Source organism: Cnephaeus nilssonii, assembly GCF_951640355.1.
Source record: "Cnephaeus nilssonii genome assembly, chromosome: 15".
NCBI lineage: Eukaryota > Metazoa > Chordata > Mammalia > Chiroptera > Vespertilionidae > Cnephaeus > Cnephaeus nilssonii.
This window is the reverse complement of record NC_137086.1, coordinates 24316360-24337440: the sequence shown is the minus strand read 5'-3', so window position 1 is coordinate 24337440 and position 21081 is coordinate 24316360. Positions and strand designations below refer to the sequence as shown.

Genomic DNA, 21081 nt, shown 5'->3' with positions numbered 1-21081 from the left:
TAAAGAAAGGGAGAGCATCATAGAATAAGTGACATTAAAATAAAAACTTTTTTCTTATTCTTAATTGATCAAATAGATAACAGTTTTAAAAATAATAGCAACAATGTATTTGATTATGGTGCTTATACATATCATGTACATAAATATATATGCTTATGTATAAGTGAAGTGAATGACAGCAATGATTCATGGAGTGGGAGGGAAGAATTAGGATTATTTTGTTATTATAAGCTATTTTCACTACCCATGAAGCAATAGAGTGTTATTTGAAAGTGGAATGGATTGTAAATGCATATTGCAAACTCTAGGGAAACCACTAAAATAAGTAAAAAAGAATAACTGATATGCTAAGAGAAAATGGAATCTTATAACATGTTCAATTAAAACCACAAAAGGCAGAAAGAATGAAAGACAAAAATAGGGACCAAAAAAAGGGGCATTAAATAAAAAAACAGTAGCAAAACCATGGTTCTTAATTCAACTATATCAATAATCACTTTAAACCTCACTGGTCCAAATACACCAATTAAAAGAGCTTGTCAGAATGGATAAAAAGTAAGACCCAACTATATGTTGTCTACAAGAAATGCACTTGAATTATAATACACATACAGATTAAAACTAAAGATATAAATAAAGATATACCATGCTAACGCTAATTTTTAAAAAATAAGGAGCAGCTATAGTAATTTCACACAAAGATGGCTTTGAAACAAGGAAAGTCATTAGGGATTATAAAGGGCATTACATAATGATAAAGGACCTTTTTTCACCCTTTTGTCTTTTTTCTGTTTGGAAGTTTCTATTGAAATATCTTTAAATTCTGAGATTCTTTCCTCTACACGTAAAAACCCTCAACAAAGTCTTAGCAGATTGAATCCAACAATGTATTATGATCCGATGGGATTTGTCCCAGGTACGCAAGGCTAGTTCAACATTTGGAAATTAATTAATGTAACCCATCACATTAACAGGCAAAAGATGAAAAATCACATCATTCTATCAACAGATGCAGAAAAAAGCATTTGATAAAATCAAACACCCATTCATGATGAACTCTCAGCAACCAAGAAATAGAGAACTTTCTCAACTTGAAAAATAACATCTACAAAAACCTAAAACTAACATTATTCTTAATGCTCATAAAGAACTATTTATCCACAACAGGCAAAGAACTTTAAAAAGTCAACAACTAGAAAATAAACGAGCCAATTGAAAAAATGGGCAAAAGACCTGAGCAGAAACCTCACCTAATAAAATATACAGATGCCATAAAAGCACATGAGAAGATGTTCATATGTCATTAGGAAATTGCTAATTAAAATGAGATACCACTACACAACTATTAGAATGGCCAAAATCCAAAACATCGACAACACCAAATGCTGGTGAGGATGTGGAGCAATAGGAACTCTCCTTCAGTGCTGGGGGGAATGGAATGGTACAGCCAATTTGGAAGACAATTTGGTAGTGTCATATAAAACCAAACATACTCTCAGCCTGGCTGGCATGGCTCAGTGGTTGAGCATCGACCTATGAACCAGGAGGCCATGGTTTGATTCCTGGTCAGGGCACATGCCTGGGTTGCAGGCTTGATCCCCAGTAGGGAGTGTGCAGGAAGCAGCCGATCAATGATTCTCTCTCATCATTGATGTTTGTATCTCTCCCTCTCCCTTCCTCTCTGAAATCAATAAAAATATGTTTTTAAAAAAATTTAAAAAAACCAAACATACTCTTAGTATACCATCCAGCATTACACAAGTGAGTTGAAAACTTATTTTCACACAAAAACCTGCATACATTGGAATGTTTACAGCAGTTTTATTTATAATTGCCAAAGCTTGTAAGCAACCTAAATGTCCTTCAATTATTTGTCCGTCAATGATTAAATAAACTGTGGTAAATTCGTACAAGGAATACTATTCAGCACTAAAAATCAATTAGCTATTAAACCATGAAAAGATGAGGGAAGCTTAAATGCATATTTCTAAGTGAAAGAAACCAACATAATTTTATACATTCTATTATTCCAGTTATGTGACATTCTGGAACAGTAAAACTATAGAGACAGTAAGAAGATCAGTGGCTGCCAAGGGTTAGGGGGAGGCAGGGATGAACAGGTGCAGCACAGAGGATTTTAGGGCAGTGAAACTACTCTGTATGATACTATAATGGTGGATTCACGTCATTATACATTTGTCCAAACTCATGCAATGTACAGCACCAAGAGTGAACCCTAATGTAAATGGAGTGATAATGACATGCTGGCTTATCGACTGTAACAAATGTACCACTCTGGTGGGGGATGTTGATGGTGGGGGCGGCTGTATGTGTGTGGGGCTGGGAGTATTAAGAGGAAGTTTCTATGCCTTCCATTTAATTTTGCTGTGAACCTAAAACTGCTCTAAAACTTAGTCTATCTCTCTCTCTCTCTCTCTCTCTCTCTCTCTCTCTCACACACACACACACACACACACACATACACACACACATCTCTTTCTGGAATGAAACCAGGCAGGATGGCCAGACCTCCTGCTGGCCTTGCATAGCTTGGTCACTTGGCTTGGAGGGAGGGACTGCTCAGATATGGCCTCCCAGCCCCCAATCCAGGCTTCAAGAGTCCCATGGAGCTGTGGAGCTGAAGATGCCCACAGGCCACAGGCAGAGGAGTGGGGATGCGGGGGATGGTGGGAGGAGGCTTTCTCAGAAAATACAAGCAAACGAGAAAGCTCCACACAGCCTGGCCATGGTGCTGACTCCATTAACTGATGTCTGAAAATCCAGACCCAGCATGTACCCCAGGCAGCAAACAGGACCCTGTTCTAATTTCTCTGTCCTACTCCCTTTAGCAGCAGCTGCACTTGACCCTCAGTCCACTTTACCTGCACCTGCCCACCAACCCACCAACGTCCCGTTCTTTCTTTTTATTAGGCAACAGAAAGGACGGGCATTGAGATCACTGCTAAGGGCAGCTTGTGTGCATAATTTAACCACTGGCACCCTCTGGTGTTGAAAATCTAGACTTGTCTGTCCTAACAAAACCATTAGCCTGGGTTGGCAGGTCAGCAAAATAGACATGGTCTTTGAAGACTTCTTTTTTATTTTAAAAAACAAAACAAAAAAAACACTGTTATTTTCTGGGCAAGCTGTGTAGTTGTCATAATAGGTTAAAAAAAAATCCCAATGACATGTCAGTTTAAATGAATGACGTGAGACCGACTTGGAAAGTGCGTTTAAAAAGTCGGGAAACAAGAGGGCAAAGCTGGCTGAGGCTCAGGCAGCCACATGGGGCTCCTGGAGGCAGCAGGCTGATGCCGGAGGCTGCAGACCAGTAGCCGAAAGTGGATGTGCCACTTGGAACCAAAAGAAACCTGTAATTGGGCTGAACAAACCACCCCAATGCCCACCGCCCCTCACCCCATCACTATTGCTGGGCTGCCACTCACAGGCCTAGGCTGTCCCTAAGGCTTCTCTTTCCAGGCTGCCTCTTGGTGTTCGTTTTCAGCTGGTTTTGCAGGATGAATGTCCTGGGAAGAAACATCGCAGCCCTGATGGGGCTTGCACGACCCAATTTTTCAACACATATTCATTGAGCTCCTACTATGTGCTGGGTGGTGTTTCAGCAGCAGCAGCAGGGTCATCCTGGCCTTCATTCATTTTGGTTTCCATGTTTCCACCCTTTTCATAGCTGAGATTAAAGCTAGGATTGCAATGAGGTGGGTCAGCCTGCTGGGAATTCTTCCAAAGCAAGGAGACAAGGTTCTGAGAACGATGACAGAGCCACGCCTGAGGAGACGGGCAGGCCTATGTGTGCCCGCAGAAGTGTCTTTGTGTTGGGGTGATTTGGCCCTTCGGGGTGAGCCAGGGCAATGGTTTGATTTCACAACAGGTTATAGTCAGCCATGCCATTCTTGGAGATAGAGAATAAACAATTATGACCAGGAAATTGTGTAATTGTGCAAGGGAAGTTGGCAGTGACTGACTGCAGAGTCCTGAGCAGAAGACGAGAAAGGGAGGGTAGAGGGGTAGCTCCACAGGGTCACATGGGCACCAGTTGTCACCAGATAGGGAATAGGGAGTCCTGATCACACTGGAAATGCCATTCAAAGCTTTCCAGAGACTATGACTGGCCAGCTGCCTGCTACCCAGCATTGCTCAGATGAAAACGCTGGCTGAATCTCTGGCGACCTGCCATGCATGATGGCGGTCACCAAGTCTTTATTTATTTTTCTTAGACCCAGGCAAGAGAGGCCCCTGCTCTGACCCATGCTGGCCTCTTCTGGTCATAAGCCTCTCCATAGGTAAGGCGTCTGCAGCGGCAAAAAGACTTGAGGTTGAAAAAGGATCAAAAGAGAGAAATAAACACATAGGACATGGGGACAGTGAAACTTCTCCGTGTGAGCTACTAAAAGGGTAGATACACATCATTATACATTTGCCAAAGCACACTGAATGCCCATCCATTGATCCCCAATGCAAACTGTGGACAGTGGATGATCACGATGTATCAATGTAGGTTCAGCAATTGTCATAAATGTACCACTCTGGTGGGGGATGTTGATGGTGGGGAGACCAGTATATGTGGAGGCAGAGGGCATATGCAAAATCTCTGAACCTTCTGCTGCGAAGCTAAAAATGGTCTAAAAATAAAGTCTACTGAGAGGGGAGAGGAGAGGAGGGGGAGGGAGGGGGAGGGGAGGGTCACAGGAGTAGGAAAGGAGCAAGGGGAAATGGCCAAGTCAGGATAACAGAAGAACAGGAGGGGGAAGATCTGTGAACTTTTGCTGGAGGCCCTACATTCTGAACAGCCTTTGCCTTCTAGTCTCCCTGTGGTGTGACTCCCTCACAGTCCCCTGGGCTCCGGGAAACAGGTACCCTTGCTCTAGGCAGCTTCATTCTCCCATTCTTTGCTTGAGAGTATTTCCTGCCAACAGGGCTGAATACACCGTCTCTGGGCCCTGTCCTCTTCTAGGGTCATCCAGGGACCCACAGCTTAGCAACGACGTCCACGTGTCTGGGTTGCTTTCTTAAAATATCAGTATTTATGAGATGATGGTATTTTCATCTGAATTCTTTAGATAGATCAATCATTAATATATTTACTAAAACCCAGACATGGCCTCATCAGAGACCCATTCAAAGCAGGCTCTGTGCTTCCCAGCAACTCTCTTCAACTCTCCAAAAATTCAGCACTCCTCTGCTAAAAATATTCAAGATTACTGTCCATTATCTTCTTACTCTTCCTTTGTCATAATGCCATTGAACGTTATAAAGGATGCCAGCAGGCTCTGTTTCTCTCAGGGCTGGGTGCTAGAATCCTAGAAAGGGAGCCAGGAATGTCTGGGAACCTCACACAAATCAACAGTTGTGGCAACAGTTGGCTCTTCCTCCTGTCCGGGGTCCAGTTCTCCTCAGTTCCCACCACAGCCATCTCCAGCTTTTGCCACCCTCCTCCTGCCTTCCACACCCCTACTTCTCACCTTGACTTCAAAAAGGACATACTTCCATTGCAATGCCCTTAACAGATTCAGCACTTTGCCCCCTCACTCCTCCTGGACTCCTATCCGGGACACAGCAAACCTATCTGTACCCAGGCCGCCCCCAGAGGCATTCCATCTGGGAGGAGGAGCCTCCATCTTCCCCCCAAGGCCAACCCCTCCTCTGCCCCTGCTGTAGCAATGGTCCCCTCTCCCTCCTGGCTCATTAACCTCTCCTGTCCCACCGTCTTTTCCCTAATTATACAAGACCTTCTGAAAATGCTACACCCTCCATCCTCTATTCAGCCTCTGCATTTGGGCTCCATCTCCACCATCCCACCGAGACAGCTCCTGCTGAAGTCACTATGACCTCTTCGTCGTTAAATCCAACCCCACGTTGCACTTCCTACCTTAAATAACCTCTTGGCACCACCCGTTGCTTCCTTGTTAATTGTTTAATACTCTCTCCTTTCTGGCTTCCACAATGCCATTTCTCCATACCTTTCCTCCTTCCCCCTGTTGCTTTTGCTGGCTCATCCTTCTTCCCCCGAACCCCCAGGTGCTAGCCTCTCTCTTCACACTCAAGGCACTTCTTCCGGGGATGACATCTACTCTATAGCTTTAACTACCACTTAGATATTGAAATGCTTGGTCTAAACTTCTCCCCCGGATTTAAATGAGAATGCCCAGAAGTTGGACAGCTCCATGTAAATTTCCCACAGGCACATCGAGGTAGCATGTCCCCAGCTCAACTCCACATACTTGCCTCCAGCACTGTAGCCTCTCCTGTACTCCCTCTCTCAGCAAATGGTGTCGTTGTCCTCCCAGCTGGGCCTGGTCACCACATCCAATAAGTTACTCCTCGGTGTCACTTAAGTTATTCGCCTCCTCTCTATTCTCACTGAAGACATTGCCTCATTTCCAATCCTGACAATTTCCCATTGAGATCCCTTTAATGACCAGTTTGGTCATGGCCTCAGTTTTCCTTCTTATACTTTACTCTTTTTCTAATTTTTCCACATTGGGGATTTATTAATAATGTACTCAGTACAATATTGTTTTTAAATAATAGCCATGCAATATTCCTGCCTAATAGTTCGTGGCTGTCCAAGTCTGTGAGTGGACTGGACTAGCTTATGGAACTGGACACTCTATTTGGATCCCCCAGATAGTTCTCACGGTCCCATATTATGTACTATTACCCGTGTCACTTAGCATGCCCATCTGTGCAGATGGCAACTCACGGGCAGGTCAGCAGGAAATAGAGGAAAGTTCAAGAGTCGAAGTTCAAACCCTACTTGAGCTGACAAGCTGTGTAACAATAAGTTACTTAGTCTCGGAGCCTCAGTTCCCTCACCGGGGACATGGGGTAATAGTGCCCACATCATGAGCCTATGAAGGATGAATACAATGTCTTATGTGACAGCGTTCTAGCACGGCTCCTTCCAAGAGCAGGCTCTGAACCACGGATTGTGACAGAAAAATATCTATTACTCATTTCAGTGCCCAACTCCAAAATATTTGTTCCCTTCTGCTCCAATGCATCTTTTCCTTAAATTATTCCTATGCTTTTACAGGCTCATCTTGTCTCCCCAGCTTGTTAACTATCCTAACAGGTGAGGGCACGCCTTCCTTCCCGTGGTCCCGGGTGGAGGTGGAGTTCCCTTGGCCAGTGTGGTGTCGGCACGGTGACCGCTTAACAAAATTGCAGAGTAATTAATGGGGCTTGACAAGAGCTTGTGCTCAGTCCTCCCACCAAACCTGGAACTTGCTTTTGAGGCTATGAGAACAAATAAAGATTTTTAAAAAGAGGAGACCACAGGGGTCTGCGGGGGCAGGGGGTCGAGGGCAGACACGGAGCGCCTTACCTTTACACTGGAGCCCCTGCCGCAAGAGGCCCCAGAGCAGGGACCCACAGTGGTCGCAGAAGGTGGGGACCTTGTAGTTGTGGATACTGAACTTGTGGGGCATGTTGACGCTGAACCGCTGGGAGCCCACCTGCAGGGATGGCAAAACACAGGGTCACGGCCAAGCTCTTGTGCAGCCTGGAGTGCTAATCACTGGACCTTCTACAGAACTTTCCAGAAGGCATGGTCATTGCAGGTGGCAGGCCCTAGCTTGGCTCTGAAAACTGCCCTGAGAAAGGAGGTGAAGAAAGCCTCCCTCCTGCCCAGGGCCTTTGCTCCTGATGCCTTCAACCTGTTTGCTGCCGCTCTGTTGGACTCTGAGAGTCACTTCTTTTGGAAACCAGATCATAAATCCATCTGATTATAAGCTGTCTCTGACCCCCAATTCTAATGGCCTATGGTTATGCAGTATGTATTTCACAGAGAATTAAAACATGGCTTTGAAATCAACTACTGTGAATATAGATAACCCCTATTCTGACATTCACAGTCTTCTCCCAAACGGTCAGTTAGGAGAAACCTAGCTTTGCTATTGAATTTTCTTGCTTCTTGACCATCAGCAACTTCCCTAATAGTCCATCTGACACTTGTTTGTAAGATGAAGAGACAACATAGTGCAGTGGTCAAGGGCTCAGGCTCTGGAGCAGACTCCTGGGTCTGAAAGTGGCTCCTTCACATACTAGCTATGTGACTGGGGGCAAGTTAACTTGACCTCTTTGCTTCTATTCTCTTTGTTGTAAATGAAGATGATAACAACATCCATCACATTAAGGTTGTTATGGGACTAAATGATATATGATAAAGTGCTTACATCATGGCATGGTTAAGTTCCCAATGAATGTCGGCTATTGTTGTTACTGAGGTTATTTCCGCCTCCTACGTGTTTCTGGGGTTTGCTAATTCCACTCCATTCCCCCATCACCTCATAAAGATAAGCTCCTGCTCCTATGTTGACTCTCCCTCACTGTTTATGAGCGTGCGGGGCCACTGGCACGTCAGTTAGCCGCTTCACTGTTCCCATGAGATAATGGCATAAAAGAATGCGTGTTTTCCTCGGGGGCTTGAGCTCCGGGATCACACAGCTCTTGGCACAGTCTCCACAGACGTAAATCCGACTCGGAGCCACGCTCATTCTGTAGATTGTGCCTCATGCCGGAAGGCTGTGGACAACTCCCTTCATTTTTGATCAACACAAGGAAGAAAGCAATGGGATCTCTGAGATAAGGTTTTACTTGGGGACCGCGGAGGAGGCAGTAGAGGGCAGGGATGGCAGTGAAGAAAGCCCGGGACTTCAATGCTGCAAATATTTACCTCGTCGGGAGTTTCCTGTTTCTTTAATCCAGCACACTTCGTGATGATGAGCTCATGGCATCGCTTGTGGACCACGCAAGTGCACACTGCAAACAGCAAGACATGGGGGGGCTGAGCGACAAGTGGGGGAAGGAAGGTTCCACCCCACGATTCAATCAGGCTTTGGCGAAGGGACGAGGGGAGCCATGCCCCTTCTGTCACCGGGTCACCAAAGCCCTTTACGCAGTGGTTTCAAAGCCCTCTGCCATCCCAGCCATCCCGGTTTCCTACATGCTCTGGAGAAGAATAGACCATTTATGTACAAAGGGCATCAGCAGTTTTCTCCAGTTCCAGGAGGACCCGTCAAGTTTCTTGCTTCTATGTGCCCAGGCCAGGGAACCATTTCCCTTCCACGCAGTACGTCTATCAGAGACAGGACAGCGTCTTGCTCATCTCAGGATTGTGTCAGGCCTGGCTGGTGTGTCAGGAGGAGCGCAGTGGGAGAATGTGTGTTTTGTGGTACAGAAGTTCTTAAGCTTTTGATCTGGTTGTGTCCTTACATGCCAAGCATAAACATTTCCGTTCAACTGACTACCTCCACAAGAAGTGGTCTGTAGCTCTGTCTTCAGTGTCACGGGGCAGTGTGGGCAGTGAGGGGCTGAGGAGGCCAGTAACTGTTTGCACACACAGCAATGCCCAAAAGGACCTACCCAAGTCCCCAGGCGTGAGACCCAAGCCAACCAGTGGCGTGGTGGGGAGATGGAATGGCCTCCTAGACCAAACCACAGAGAACCCTCCACATGACCACATCACGTGCCCACCCTTCAATTCTGGACCACTTAACCTTGCATTTGTAGTCAATTAACTGCAAACAGAAGCTTCAATAACTTTGAGTGCGTTTTCAATGTGTAAGAGCTAATGACTCCAGAGTAGAGGCAAAAAAGAGAATCGACAAGGACCATCGGGGATGCTGCATAAAACAGGCAGGGGAGGGAGCTTCCCCAGGGGGTGAGAGAGTAAGGGAGCCGATAGGATACAGAGAACCTGGTGTGGTGCCTAGAGGGACCTTTGAGGGTCCTCTAACTGATGCACATGCCTCCCTAGGAAAGATGGGAATGCTACCTGCAGACCGGCTAGACCCCTGGGGCCCCCGGAGATACATCTACTCCCACATGTGCATGCAGGAGTCATGGCCAGGCAGCGACAAAGAAAACTGGGTCCTGCTTCTCCCAGAGGGAGCAGGAATGGAAACTGTGGAGAGCTTCTCAATGCCATCAAACCCAGCACACACCTCCCATGAGCATTAGCGGCATTAGTGATCGGGATGGGCCCGCGGGCCCCCAGGGATTTAGTTCACACAGCACCTCTTACCTTGACATTGGTATCCCTGCTTTCCTATGACACCCCTGAAAAGAAGAATACAGCCCTGTAAGTAACGTCACCCTTTAGTAGGTCAGAAACCACACCAAGCCACCGCCTGCTGGTCACCACCCACAAAGCACCATGCACGCTTGGTGTACCCAGCAGTGCAATTTCCCTCCCACTCGCAGGCTGCCCTAAAACAACTCCCTCACAGGCCACAGAGGGCAGCCTCAGCGCTTGCGAGGGGTGCAAGGTTTGGTCAGTGAACGGGCTTGGTTTCCTACACAAACAGCCGTCCCAGCGGGACCAGCAGTGCTCAGGAAGCCACAAGACTCCGGGGCTCTCTGCGGGCCTCGATGAGTCGTGCGACCCCTTCCTTGTGGGCAATCCTGGAGGCACTTCCCTGGCGTTCCAGAAGCCAGCAGCGATTACAGGTTAGTCTGTGGCCAGGACTGGGAGCTCAGTGTACCCTTTGGGTGAAGGCCAACATTACAAGTTCCTTTCATGGCCAGAAGAGTCTCCCCTGGGGCCAGTTTAGGGTCAGCATGGACACAAGCCAATCAACTTGGCCCGAGCCCTGACCTCAGGGCACCCACACCCACTGGTCAGGGAGCTCCCTGGAACTCCTGGCCTGGTGGGAGGAGCCAGAAGGCATTCGGGCTACACCTCAGGAAACCTGGAGCTCAGTGTGTTGGCCATGGGCTCAGAGGAGACCTGAATCTGTACGACTCAGCCTTCAGAGCCTCCCTCCCTCCAAACATGCAATTCATACACACAATACAGAAAGCGGAGCTCGGCGGGCCAAGGCAGCCCTGGGAAGGAGGCCGTCTGTGGGTGGGAGTGGGGCGCTATTTCTGCCTCCGCTGGGTTGAGTCTGCTCGGAACTGTGTCACCTCAGATCTCCATGCCAACCTCAGGGACAGGTTCTGGAACACCACGAGGAGGAGACGAGCCACTCCTGGACACCCCGTCCTCCGGAGGGCAATTCAAATGTTTCCCGGCTGGGTTCACGCTGCAATTTGGCCTCATTCACTCTTCCCCACGGGATCCAAGTGCGCTGGCAAGCTCCAGTCAGCTTCAAAGTGCTCAGAGAGGTTGCCAGAAAGGCCGGCGGGGCTTCAGGAAAAGCATGAGCTTTCGGTTGTGCTCACCAGGGGTGGGATCCGGCCTCTGACACTTCCCAGCTGGAGGAGTGCAGGCTAGTCTTGCTTTAATTTCTGAGCCCCAATATTGTTGTTAGTGGAATGGGGTTCACAATACATAGCTCAGAGGACACCGGGAAGATTTAATTAAATATTTCCAGTGCCTAAGAGAGAATCTGGCATGTGGTAGGTACTCATGAAGTCTCCCTCCAATCCCCAAGGCCAGTGCTCCTTATCCCTTTCCACCTCCTAAACAGGCCTACTACTGACCTATCTCTGCTTATCAAACTCCTAGTCATCATGAAAGGAGAAATGCCACCTCCTCCAAGAAGCCTTCCCTGAGTACTTCAGCCAATGCTGCTCCCTCACTCTGAAACCTCAGGATCCCAGCAGCACCAGTGTTACAACAGTTACCAAGAACTGCTTTGTATTAGCAATATTGGCAGTTGAGTATTTTTTAACTTTATTATGGAAAAATTTAAACATATACGAAAGTAAGGAGATGGACCCTTATGGGCCCATCACCCAGCTCCAACAATGATCAATGCATGGCTGCTCCTGTTTCTTCTCTACCCTCAGCCCTCTCCCCCCCTCCTCCCACAGTAGTTTTTAAAACAAATCCAAGATTCGTATCATTTTACTTGTAAATAATCCCGTTTGTCTCTCTAAGGATAAAGATTCTTTTTAAAGAAACCACAATCACAGTCCATGGTTGGTTATAAAATCTTTACTAAGTACAAAGTCACCAGGAACCATAGTTTCTTTCCATTCGTTCTCCCAAGCACCAATCACTTAGCTTTTTAGAAAAGTCTTCCGCAATTAAACAAAGAAGAAATAAAGCACATCAGCACTTTCTACAGTTTGTAATCTCCCAACGTCTCGGCCCAGAGAAGGCATAACTAGAAGATCCCAGGAGAGAGGGCCTTACCAGATAAAATCCCGGCAGTGGGAGCAGTAGGTGGGCTGCCGAAGGTAGGTGGCCATGAACTTGTGGCCGTTGACCTGGTGGACCCGGCGCCTGACGGCCCCCTGCCGCTTCCTGGGCCGCATGCGCTCCCTGAACACGCGCTCTTCATTGTCTTTAGGGGCTGGGGAAGGAAAAGAGCACAGAGAACAGTCTGGTTTAGCACACCTGGAAAGTGACCTCGTGCAGGAGAGCTGCTCCATCCTCGGGTGCCTGGAGGTGGGAGGGGACGTGGGGGGCCGCCTTCACTGGTGGAGGGGTTCGGGGGTCTGAGGAGCCTCAGTGCTCAGCTCCAGTGAGACCACACAGGGTGGGAAGGCCCAGACTGTGCAGTTTCCAACACCAGCTACACCCTGAGTATCCGTCCCAACCCCCAGTCGGCTCCAGGCGTGGCTGCTCCACGCCTCCCATAGCAGGTAGGTGTGGTATGGGTGTGGGGTCAGAAGGCCCAGGGTTCAAATCTTACTGCAACTTCTGAGCAGTGTGACCGTGGACAGCCAGTGTTCCCTTGCCCAGGGCCTCCATGGGCATGGCCCTCTGTACTTGGGGGTGACAGTGCCCACCCCATGGAGCCCTGTGGAGTCAGTGGTGTGACCTCCCTCTGCACCCAGCCACCTGGCTCAGAGAAGTAGCAGCCCAATAAATCCGACTCTTTTGCCTCTTGCCTCTTACCCAGACCGGGACCCCAAGAGCCTTCTCCCAAGCGTCAGAGGAGAGGGGAGTGGAACACTATGAAAGCAGACAGTTTCTATGGGAGCCGCCTACACGCCAGGCACCCAATCACGCTGGCATCTTGTTCCGGACTTCTAGCCTTCAGAACTGGGAGAGAGAGATGGCTGCTGTTTTAGCCACCCGTCTCTGGTCCTTTGTTAAGGCAGCTGAGCTCAGTAAAGCACTGACGGCAATAGCTAGCGCTTATCAAAGTCTTACTCTGTAGCAAAGCATGTTAAGTGCATTTCACGTGGTAACCCACTGGATCTCCACCATGAGCCTACTTGAAGGGCACTGCTGTTAGCTCCATTTTGCAGGTGGTGCAAAGTGAGGCACAGAGAGTGCAAGCGACCTGCTCCTGTTAGCACAGCACTGAAGTGGCGGAGCCCGGGTTCTGCCCCAGAGAGCAGGGGAGAAGCCAGTGCTTCACTGTGCACACGCGGCTCGGAGGGAGGGACAGCCCCCCTCTCTCCAGCCAGGCCCCAAGCTCTCCTGGGAAAAGAGCAGCCGCCTGTGGCTTCTGAGGGCAGGGGAGGCAGGCTCTGGGCCCTGCCAGGCTCCTAGCACTAGTTCGGGCCCTGGAAGGTCACCTGCATGGCACAGCTTAAAAAGCACTGGGAAGGCTCTGTGTCCTCTAATACCCCCGCCCCCACTCAGCCCCCCGTAACAGTGTCGCTCCTGGGGGGAAGGCATCACCCTTCCCCAGCCTCTTTGAAACTAAGATGCCCTGCAGTGGAGATCACATGTGTGAGCCAAAGGCTATCCAAGGGCGTCTTGTCAGTCCAGAGAGGGCAGGAGTGGAGGGCAGTAAAACTGAGCGGGAGAGGCAAGAGCGGCCGTGCATGCCCAGGGGGCTCTTAGGGGAAGCAGCCTCCGAGCAAACCGGAGCATTGTGGACCCGGAGTGCATCCTCAGGGATGCAGAGACGGGATGACACAGGCCGGTCTGCTTGGCCCCTGCCTCCCGGCCCCCAGCCTGCCTGCCTTCCCTTTTCAACTGGTGCTTATGGTCTCAAGAAGTCTGACACTGACTTCCTTCTGGGTGTGGAAAGCCACCCCCTCTTACCCTGCCACGGCCTAGGGGCCGAGACCAGCTGCCCAAATTCTCACACGAAGACCTAGTTCTGTTTTCACAGAGAGACATTGATAGACGCATGCACGCGCGCACACACACGTACAGAAATATGGCAATCATCACTCAATTGTGCAATCATAGGTGATTTTCATTTCTGCCTCATACTTTTCACTATATTTGGAATATTCTACTATTTTTATGAACTGGAAAATAAATGTGGTGATTTTAAAATACACACGAATCTTTTCAGTAGCCCTTACTAGCCACAAACCTGACCTACAAAAACAAACCAAAAAACCCAGTCCTGGCAGCCCAGGCCAGTGGATGGGAATTCTCTTTGTCAAAGGCATCCTTCCAATTCTCTCACAGAAGGATTCGCCAAGGAGTGTATTTAAACAGTAAGGCAGCCCCCTAATGCATTTAAGATGCAATTTAATTTACAAATCCCACAAGTGTATTAGTCATTTTGATCCTGGAAAATTGTATTTTCAGTTAAGAGGGAGATGAGTGCAATCTAGTTTTCTCAAGGGAGCACTGCTATCAGGTGGGGGAGGAGGGGTACAGTCGTCCCCGAGGGCCTTACCTCTAAACTTTTTACAGAGATGACCAGCCACCTGTGCTTACATTGGTTTAATAGGTAAATACAGCAACCAACTAATTTAACTCCATTTACCTTTAAAGACCTCTTGGAGAAGAGTGCTGATACCTGGATGGGGGAGGGGGCAGAATAGACAGGGAGCCACGGATAAATCCTGCTAGGTCAAGCTCTGACGGGACTTCCCTACAGGGTTCTGTTGCTCCTGCCCATCCAGACTACTTCAAAAGTCGGGTCTTATGTCAAAGGTGTGGGAAATAGAATGAAAGGAAGAGCACAGGCAAGCTTCATGCTCCCAGTGAGGTCCCCGGCCACCCGCTGTGGGCGAAGCAGCAGGACAGGCAACAAAAAAGGGGTGGGGGCCCTGGCTGTGGAAATAGCCCCAATACCGCATCCCTCTGCACAAAGCAGCCAAGGGTCTGGCCTGAGCACCTTTGTGCCCATCACCCCCACACACAGAAGGAGCAGCCTGATCACGTGAGGAGGGAAACCACAGGGTTCCCATGACTCTGCTGGGATCTGGAGTCACCCATAGAAACGGATCTCTTCAGACTTCCCACTGCTGTGAAGGGTCTCTATTAAAATGCAGCTCCCAGGGGTAGGGGTGATGCATTATGTGTGCATGTGTGTGTGTGTGTGTGTGTGTGTGTGAAAGGAGAATTAGTAGTATGAATGACATAATTGTGTGTGTGCATGTATAAGAGAGAGAGACAGAGAATTAATAGTAGCATGAATGTAACATAATCCTATATAATAAAAGCCTAATATGCTAAGTGTCCATCAGCCGGTCGGCAGGTCAACCAATCAAAGAGTAATATGCTAATGATATGCTAAGGCCACTCAACTGCTCACTAGGATATGCACTGACCACCAGGGGGCAGACAGTCGATTGGTCAACCAGTTGCTATGATGTACACTGACCACCAGGTGGCAGAGGCTCCGACTGGTAGGTTAGCTTGCTGCTGGGGTCTGGCCAATAGGGACTGAGCGAGATGGGCCAGACACACCCTGGAGCCCTCCTACAGTCCCTCCCCGGCCCCAATCATGCACTGGTGGGGTCCCTCAACCTGGCCTGCACCCTCTTGCAATCTGGAACCCATTGGGGGATGTCAGAGAGCCAGTTTTGGCCCAATGGCAGAACGACTGGTCACTATGACACGCACTGACCACCAGGGGGCAGACACTCAATGCAGGAGCTGCCCCTGGTGATCAGTGTGCTCCCACAGGGGGAACACCGCTCAGCCAGAAGCTGGGCTCACGGCTGGCAAGTGCAGCAGTGGTGGCAGGAGTCTCTCCTGCCTCTAAGGCAGCGCTAAGGATGTCCAACTGACAGCTTAGGCCCGCTCCCCTTAGGCCCATAGGGAGCGGGCCTAAGCCGTCAGTCGGACATCCTCCGAGGGCTCCCGGACTGCAAGAGGGTGCAGGCCGGGCTGAGGGACCCCCCGCCCCGAGTGCACGAATTTCGTGCATTGGGCCTCTAGTTATATATAATATGAATATGATATAAACATATGTAGTTTTGCTGAGCCATTTGAAAGTTGCAGACATAGTAACAAGTTATCCCTAAATACATCAGTCTTTATCTCCTAAGAACAAAGACATTCTCCTCTACAACCACAATATCAGAGTCAAGAAATTTAACACTGACATAACATTATCTGATATACAGTTCAAATTCAAATTTCTCTAATTGTCCCCAAAACACCCTCTATAGTTGCGGTTTTAAAATGTTGGACCCAGGAGCTAACTGGAGCTCATGCATTGCATTTAGTTGCCATGTTTCTTTAGTCGCCTTAACCTGGAACCATTTTCTCAACTTTTTCTACTTTTTGTGACACATTTATGAAAAGTCTAGGATGTTGTCTTATGGAATGTTCCCCAATCTGAATTTGTTAATTTTCTCCCAATTAGTTTCCAATTAAATGGTAAGAACACCAGAGATATCTATGTATGAACAAGCCCAAATATATACATCAAGACCCCTATAGATAACTGTGTAAGTGACATAAACATGCCACATATAGAAGAAATATAAAACATCCATTCTTATTCAAAAATTTTAAAATGCAAAGCAGAACAGTTTTGATATTTCACTAATTTAACATGTAATACCTAATAAAGAAATAATTTTTTTTAAATGGCATTATCCACTGCTATGGAACTGATTTATTCACTCACCACTACAGGCCATGTAACATAACATCTTCTGAAAGCAGTAATACAATACATAGCAAACACAGCAAAGCAATTCATATCCTTTGATTTGGAAACTCCTTAGAAATTTACTTTAAGTCAATTATTAGACAAAAACTAACACCTGACTGATGCTTCCCCCACTGCATATCTATATTGGCTAACAAACAGAAGTAACCTGATTGCCTAACATTAAAAGAATGGTCTAACAAATTACCGTATTTTCCGGCGTATAAGACGACTGGGCGTATAAGATTTTCCTGGGTTAAAAACTTGTCTTATATGCCAGAAAATACGGTAGTCCAATATATCTAATCCATTATATCTAATCCCATCAATATAGTCCAATATACCGTATTTTCCGGTGTATAAAATGACTTTTTAACCCAGGAAAATCTTATACACCCAGTCGTTTATACGCTGGAAAGTATGGTACATTATATGTAGAACAATTTAAAATTGGTGAGGAAATACTATATAAGAATATGGGGAAATGTAATAAAATGTAAAAACAGAAAGCACAATAACACAACCCTATGTAAAACATATTTGCAGGTGTAAAGTAATGTAAGATTATGGGGATTGTAATATTTGGACAAATTCTAATGCTCTTTAATGACTTTTAAAGCAGTTCTCTCTGCCTAAAGCACCAGGCAGTGGAAAGGAATCTGGGGCTACATGGATGAACAGGAGGAGAAGACACCAAATGTTGCTGTGGAAAGCAGGACAGAGAGGACAGATGTCATCAGCTTCCCAGATGCCTGTGGTTCTGGAGTGAAGAATTACCCCCATCTGCCCCCTACAGCTGTGATCTGTCCCCTATAACTGTGCTCTGCCCCCTATACCTGTGCCTCACTTGGAAGAATGCTCACTGCTATCATTGGACGCCTTCAGCCACGCCCACCTGGTGTGACCATTCACTGGCTGCAGCCTCTGAGGCAAAACCAAAGCTGGCTTTCCTCCCAGAGGACCCTTTCTGGATCCTTGTTTAATGTCTGCATCTGCCACATAGTAGAAGGGGTGACCTTGAGTCAGGGTGGGGCTCCACACAAGATGGATAACTTGTGAAACTCTGTGCAGAAATGAAGTTCTTGGCTGGTTAGATATAATGACAAGAATTCACAGAGGCATAAAGCGAAGCAGAGACGTCATCTGAAGCAGCTATGAGAGCCTCAGTAACCTCAGTCTCCCACACCATTCCAGGCATGTGTCTGCTTGGTCTGATTCCTCTATAAACCTCAAACTCCTGGAGGTTTTACACCAATGAATTATCTTACAGCCCCCATGCTCAGAAGACTCTGACAGGTTGCATGCAGGTGGCAGGAGCAGCAAAAAGAACCCACACCTTGCAGTTAGTGTTCTGTTGACCTAACCTCACCTGCCCCTTTTCCTTGGGCAGAGACCTCTCAGACACGACCAGGGAGCACTCACTCACAGACACACGGAGTGGCAGCCCCAGAGCCAAACCTGACACCACCTTTTCTGCCAGTCTAATGACTGAAGGTCTCCCGACTCTGCCATCAGCTCCCTTACCCTGCCTCAGCTCCTGCACAGAAAGGGAGCCAAGGACAGACTGAACACATGAGGTCAAGGGCACCCTTAATCTCAGTGCTCTCTGGATGCCTTGTGGGTTAGAAATACCCACCAGGGAATTTCTCATCGGCCCAGACTAATGCACCCCTGGATGCCAGCACTTCCTTCCAGGGTCTATGAAGAAGACTGCCAGAACCAAACATCAACCTTGCCCAAGACCCTTCACCACACTGACCAATGTGCCTGACCCGCCACCTCTGGGCACCGCTGTCATTCCTCACTGCAGGACGGTCACCGACTTTGGATGTTCAGGGCACACAGGGCCCCTCCCTCAAGCAAGTATGCTTTGGGGTCGTCTTTATTTATTTATTTTTACTTCCCCTTTTTGACCTCTTTCTGCCAGTGTGGTTGAACTCAGTGCTAGGAGACTGTCTGCCCCAACTTGCATTATGTCCTCCAACAAGTCATTTAATCTCTTTGAGCCTCTGTTGTTGTTTTTTATCTATCAAGAGTGGGTAATATAATAGCTCTGCCTGAACCCCAAGCTGGTACACTTCTTTCTCTCTTCCTGGAGCAACATGACACCTCATTACTGAGAAAGAGTGAAACAGCCGCACCCCACTCTGCAAAACCTACTGATAGCCCTTGTTGTCCCCACCCTGCTGGGGCCCAGCTGCCTCCAGATGTTCCACATCTGCCACTGTGAGTAAAACAGAGAGTCAGCATTCTCCCCCCCAACCCCATGAGGGGTTTTAGAAAAACAGATTCCATCTCCAGATTTGGAGAACTGTCAGGAAGGCTGGGCTGGGCAAGGAACCCTGACTCAGCACCAGGCCAAACGCGGGAAGAAATGTGACTAGTTTGAGGCAAGGCTGGGGACCTCCTCAGAAGGCTAACCCACGCAAACAATGAATCCAGCCCTCAAGGCAGGTAATTTCACATCATGAAGAAAACAATTCAATCACCCTGGTATTTTTGTCTAACTAGCGGTCAAACCTTGGATATTTTTCAGAAGCTGAAAAATAACAACTACCACTTGTGGGGCCCTTGCCATGTGCTGAATGCCATTCTAAGCATCTTACACCCATGAAGTGCTATTCCATACACATGAGGTACTGTTCCATACACGAGGTTCTGTTGCATATACATGAGGTTCTGTTCCATATACATGAGACACTGTTACATACTCATGAGCTATTATTACATATACATGAGGCACGACTGCATGCCCATGAGGTGTTACTGCATATTCATGAGACATTTTTAGATATACATGAGGTACTATTGCATACCCATGAGGTATTGTTACATATACATGAGATATGTAAGCGACTTATATTCATCCTCTAATGCCACGAGGTGGTATTACTCTCAACTTACAGAAAAAGAAATCAAGGCTCCAAGGTTAAATTTGGTGAAGGTCAGTCACACAGCCAACAAACAGTAGATGTCAGTTCCAGAATTCCCACCCTTGCCTCCCGAGTAGCCCGAGTCCCACCTGTGCCTAACTCCATGTATGGAAGTCTCCTCCCGCTGCTGCTCACCTGCTTCTCCACACACCAGCCCCTGCTCTCATCTAGAGACTTAGAGGAGAGGCTAAAGGAGACTGACTGATTCATGGGACATCCACACAACGGGATGTAATGCAGTGGTTACAAAAGCATATATGCTAAGTCCACCAAGAAACAATCATGGGAAAGGAAAACCAAGATATGTATATAGTTTGTATTGGCATAAAAAAAGAGAAAAGGATACATATACTCAAACAACACAGGCAAAAATACATGTTGAGAATTTCTGAAGGGAATACAATAATCTTCATCCAAAATGTTTATTATGTGGATATTATGTAGATGCTAGACACTGTTCAGAGCATAGACCCTTGGCCACCAGGATGGACCATGGCCACTCTCTCAATGATTAATTCTCAGCTATTCTGGACTTGATCCTTACTAGGCAGCCTCCACTAAGAAAGCAAGCAATTACCCTGACATTCCAGACAACAGTGATGGGAGGGAGTGCTCCTGACAGGAGCCACATGGAACCTCTCCCAGCAGCCTCTGAGGAGTTAACTCTCGCTCTCAACAATTCTCTGGTTTGATTGTATGGCCTTATTGGCGCCCCCCCTCCAACCCCCCCACACACACATACACAACACAACACACACCAAGATCAATAAAAGGAAAAAATAAAATTAAAAACTAGGTGCTGAAAACCAAAGGAGCAGTGCCTTTTATTTTGTATTTGCCATGAGGAAAACAGGCTCTAATAGGCTCATGTGAAATAAATGCTTCATGACAGTTTGAACTACTAAGTAAATATTTATGTGACGCCGAAGAATATGTTCCACATGTCCTACTCACACAATACATTAAAGAAAATTTCTGTTCAAAACAGGAAAGAGGAAACAGCAATGAACTCCCCGAGAGAGATCACCCCGTGGATCTGTATCTTCCCAGCCCGAGAGCAGCGCCTGGAACTGGTGGCCCTTCAGGATCAGCAGCTAAGTTTCATGTAAACCGTCCTCTTCTCGCTCTTCCTCACGTTCTGAATGAATGATCATGCCATTGCTAATGCTCTGCCCACTTATTAAAACAAACGCAAACTGAGGTAAAATACAGTGATGGCTGGACCCTGGGAGGATCACCCAGGAAGAGTCCAAGGGAGAAAGCAGAGGGCACCCCCCGCCCCAATCCCACCATGCACACATGGACACGGAGCACCACTGGAGAGCAGGGATTTCCTGAAGCAGCCAGTCTGCTTGCCGCCTCTCCCCATCTGTACTCATTCATTCCCTCCCTCCTGCCTCCATCCATTCAACATTACATTTGGG

The 21081-nt window shown here is 47.6% G+C and overlaps 1 protein-coding gene across 2 annotated transcripts in view; it reads right to left on the bottom strand.

Moving 5' to 3' along the window:
• The window catches only part of PRKCE (protein kinase C epsilon), a 451747-nt gene that overhangs the window by 147802 nt on the left and 282864 nt on the right, over positions 1 to 21081 (bottom strand). For both annotated transcript variants that reach the window (XM_079792409.1, XM_079792410.1), the window contains exons 3-6: positions 12107 to 12266; positions 10046 to 10080; positions 8696 to 8781; positions 7346 to 7475 (exon numbers count right to left, since the gene is read on the bottom strand). In XM_079792409.1, coding sequence (XP_079648535.1) covers positions 7346 to 7475; positions 8696 to 8781; positions 10046 to 10080; positions 12107 to 12266 — 411 coding nt within the window. The remainder of the gene's footprint in view (positions 1 to 7345; positions 7476 to 8695; positions 8782 to 10045; positions 10081 to 12106; positions 12267 to 21081) is intronic.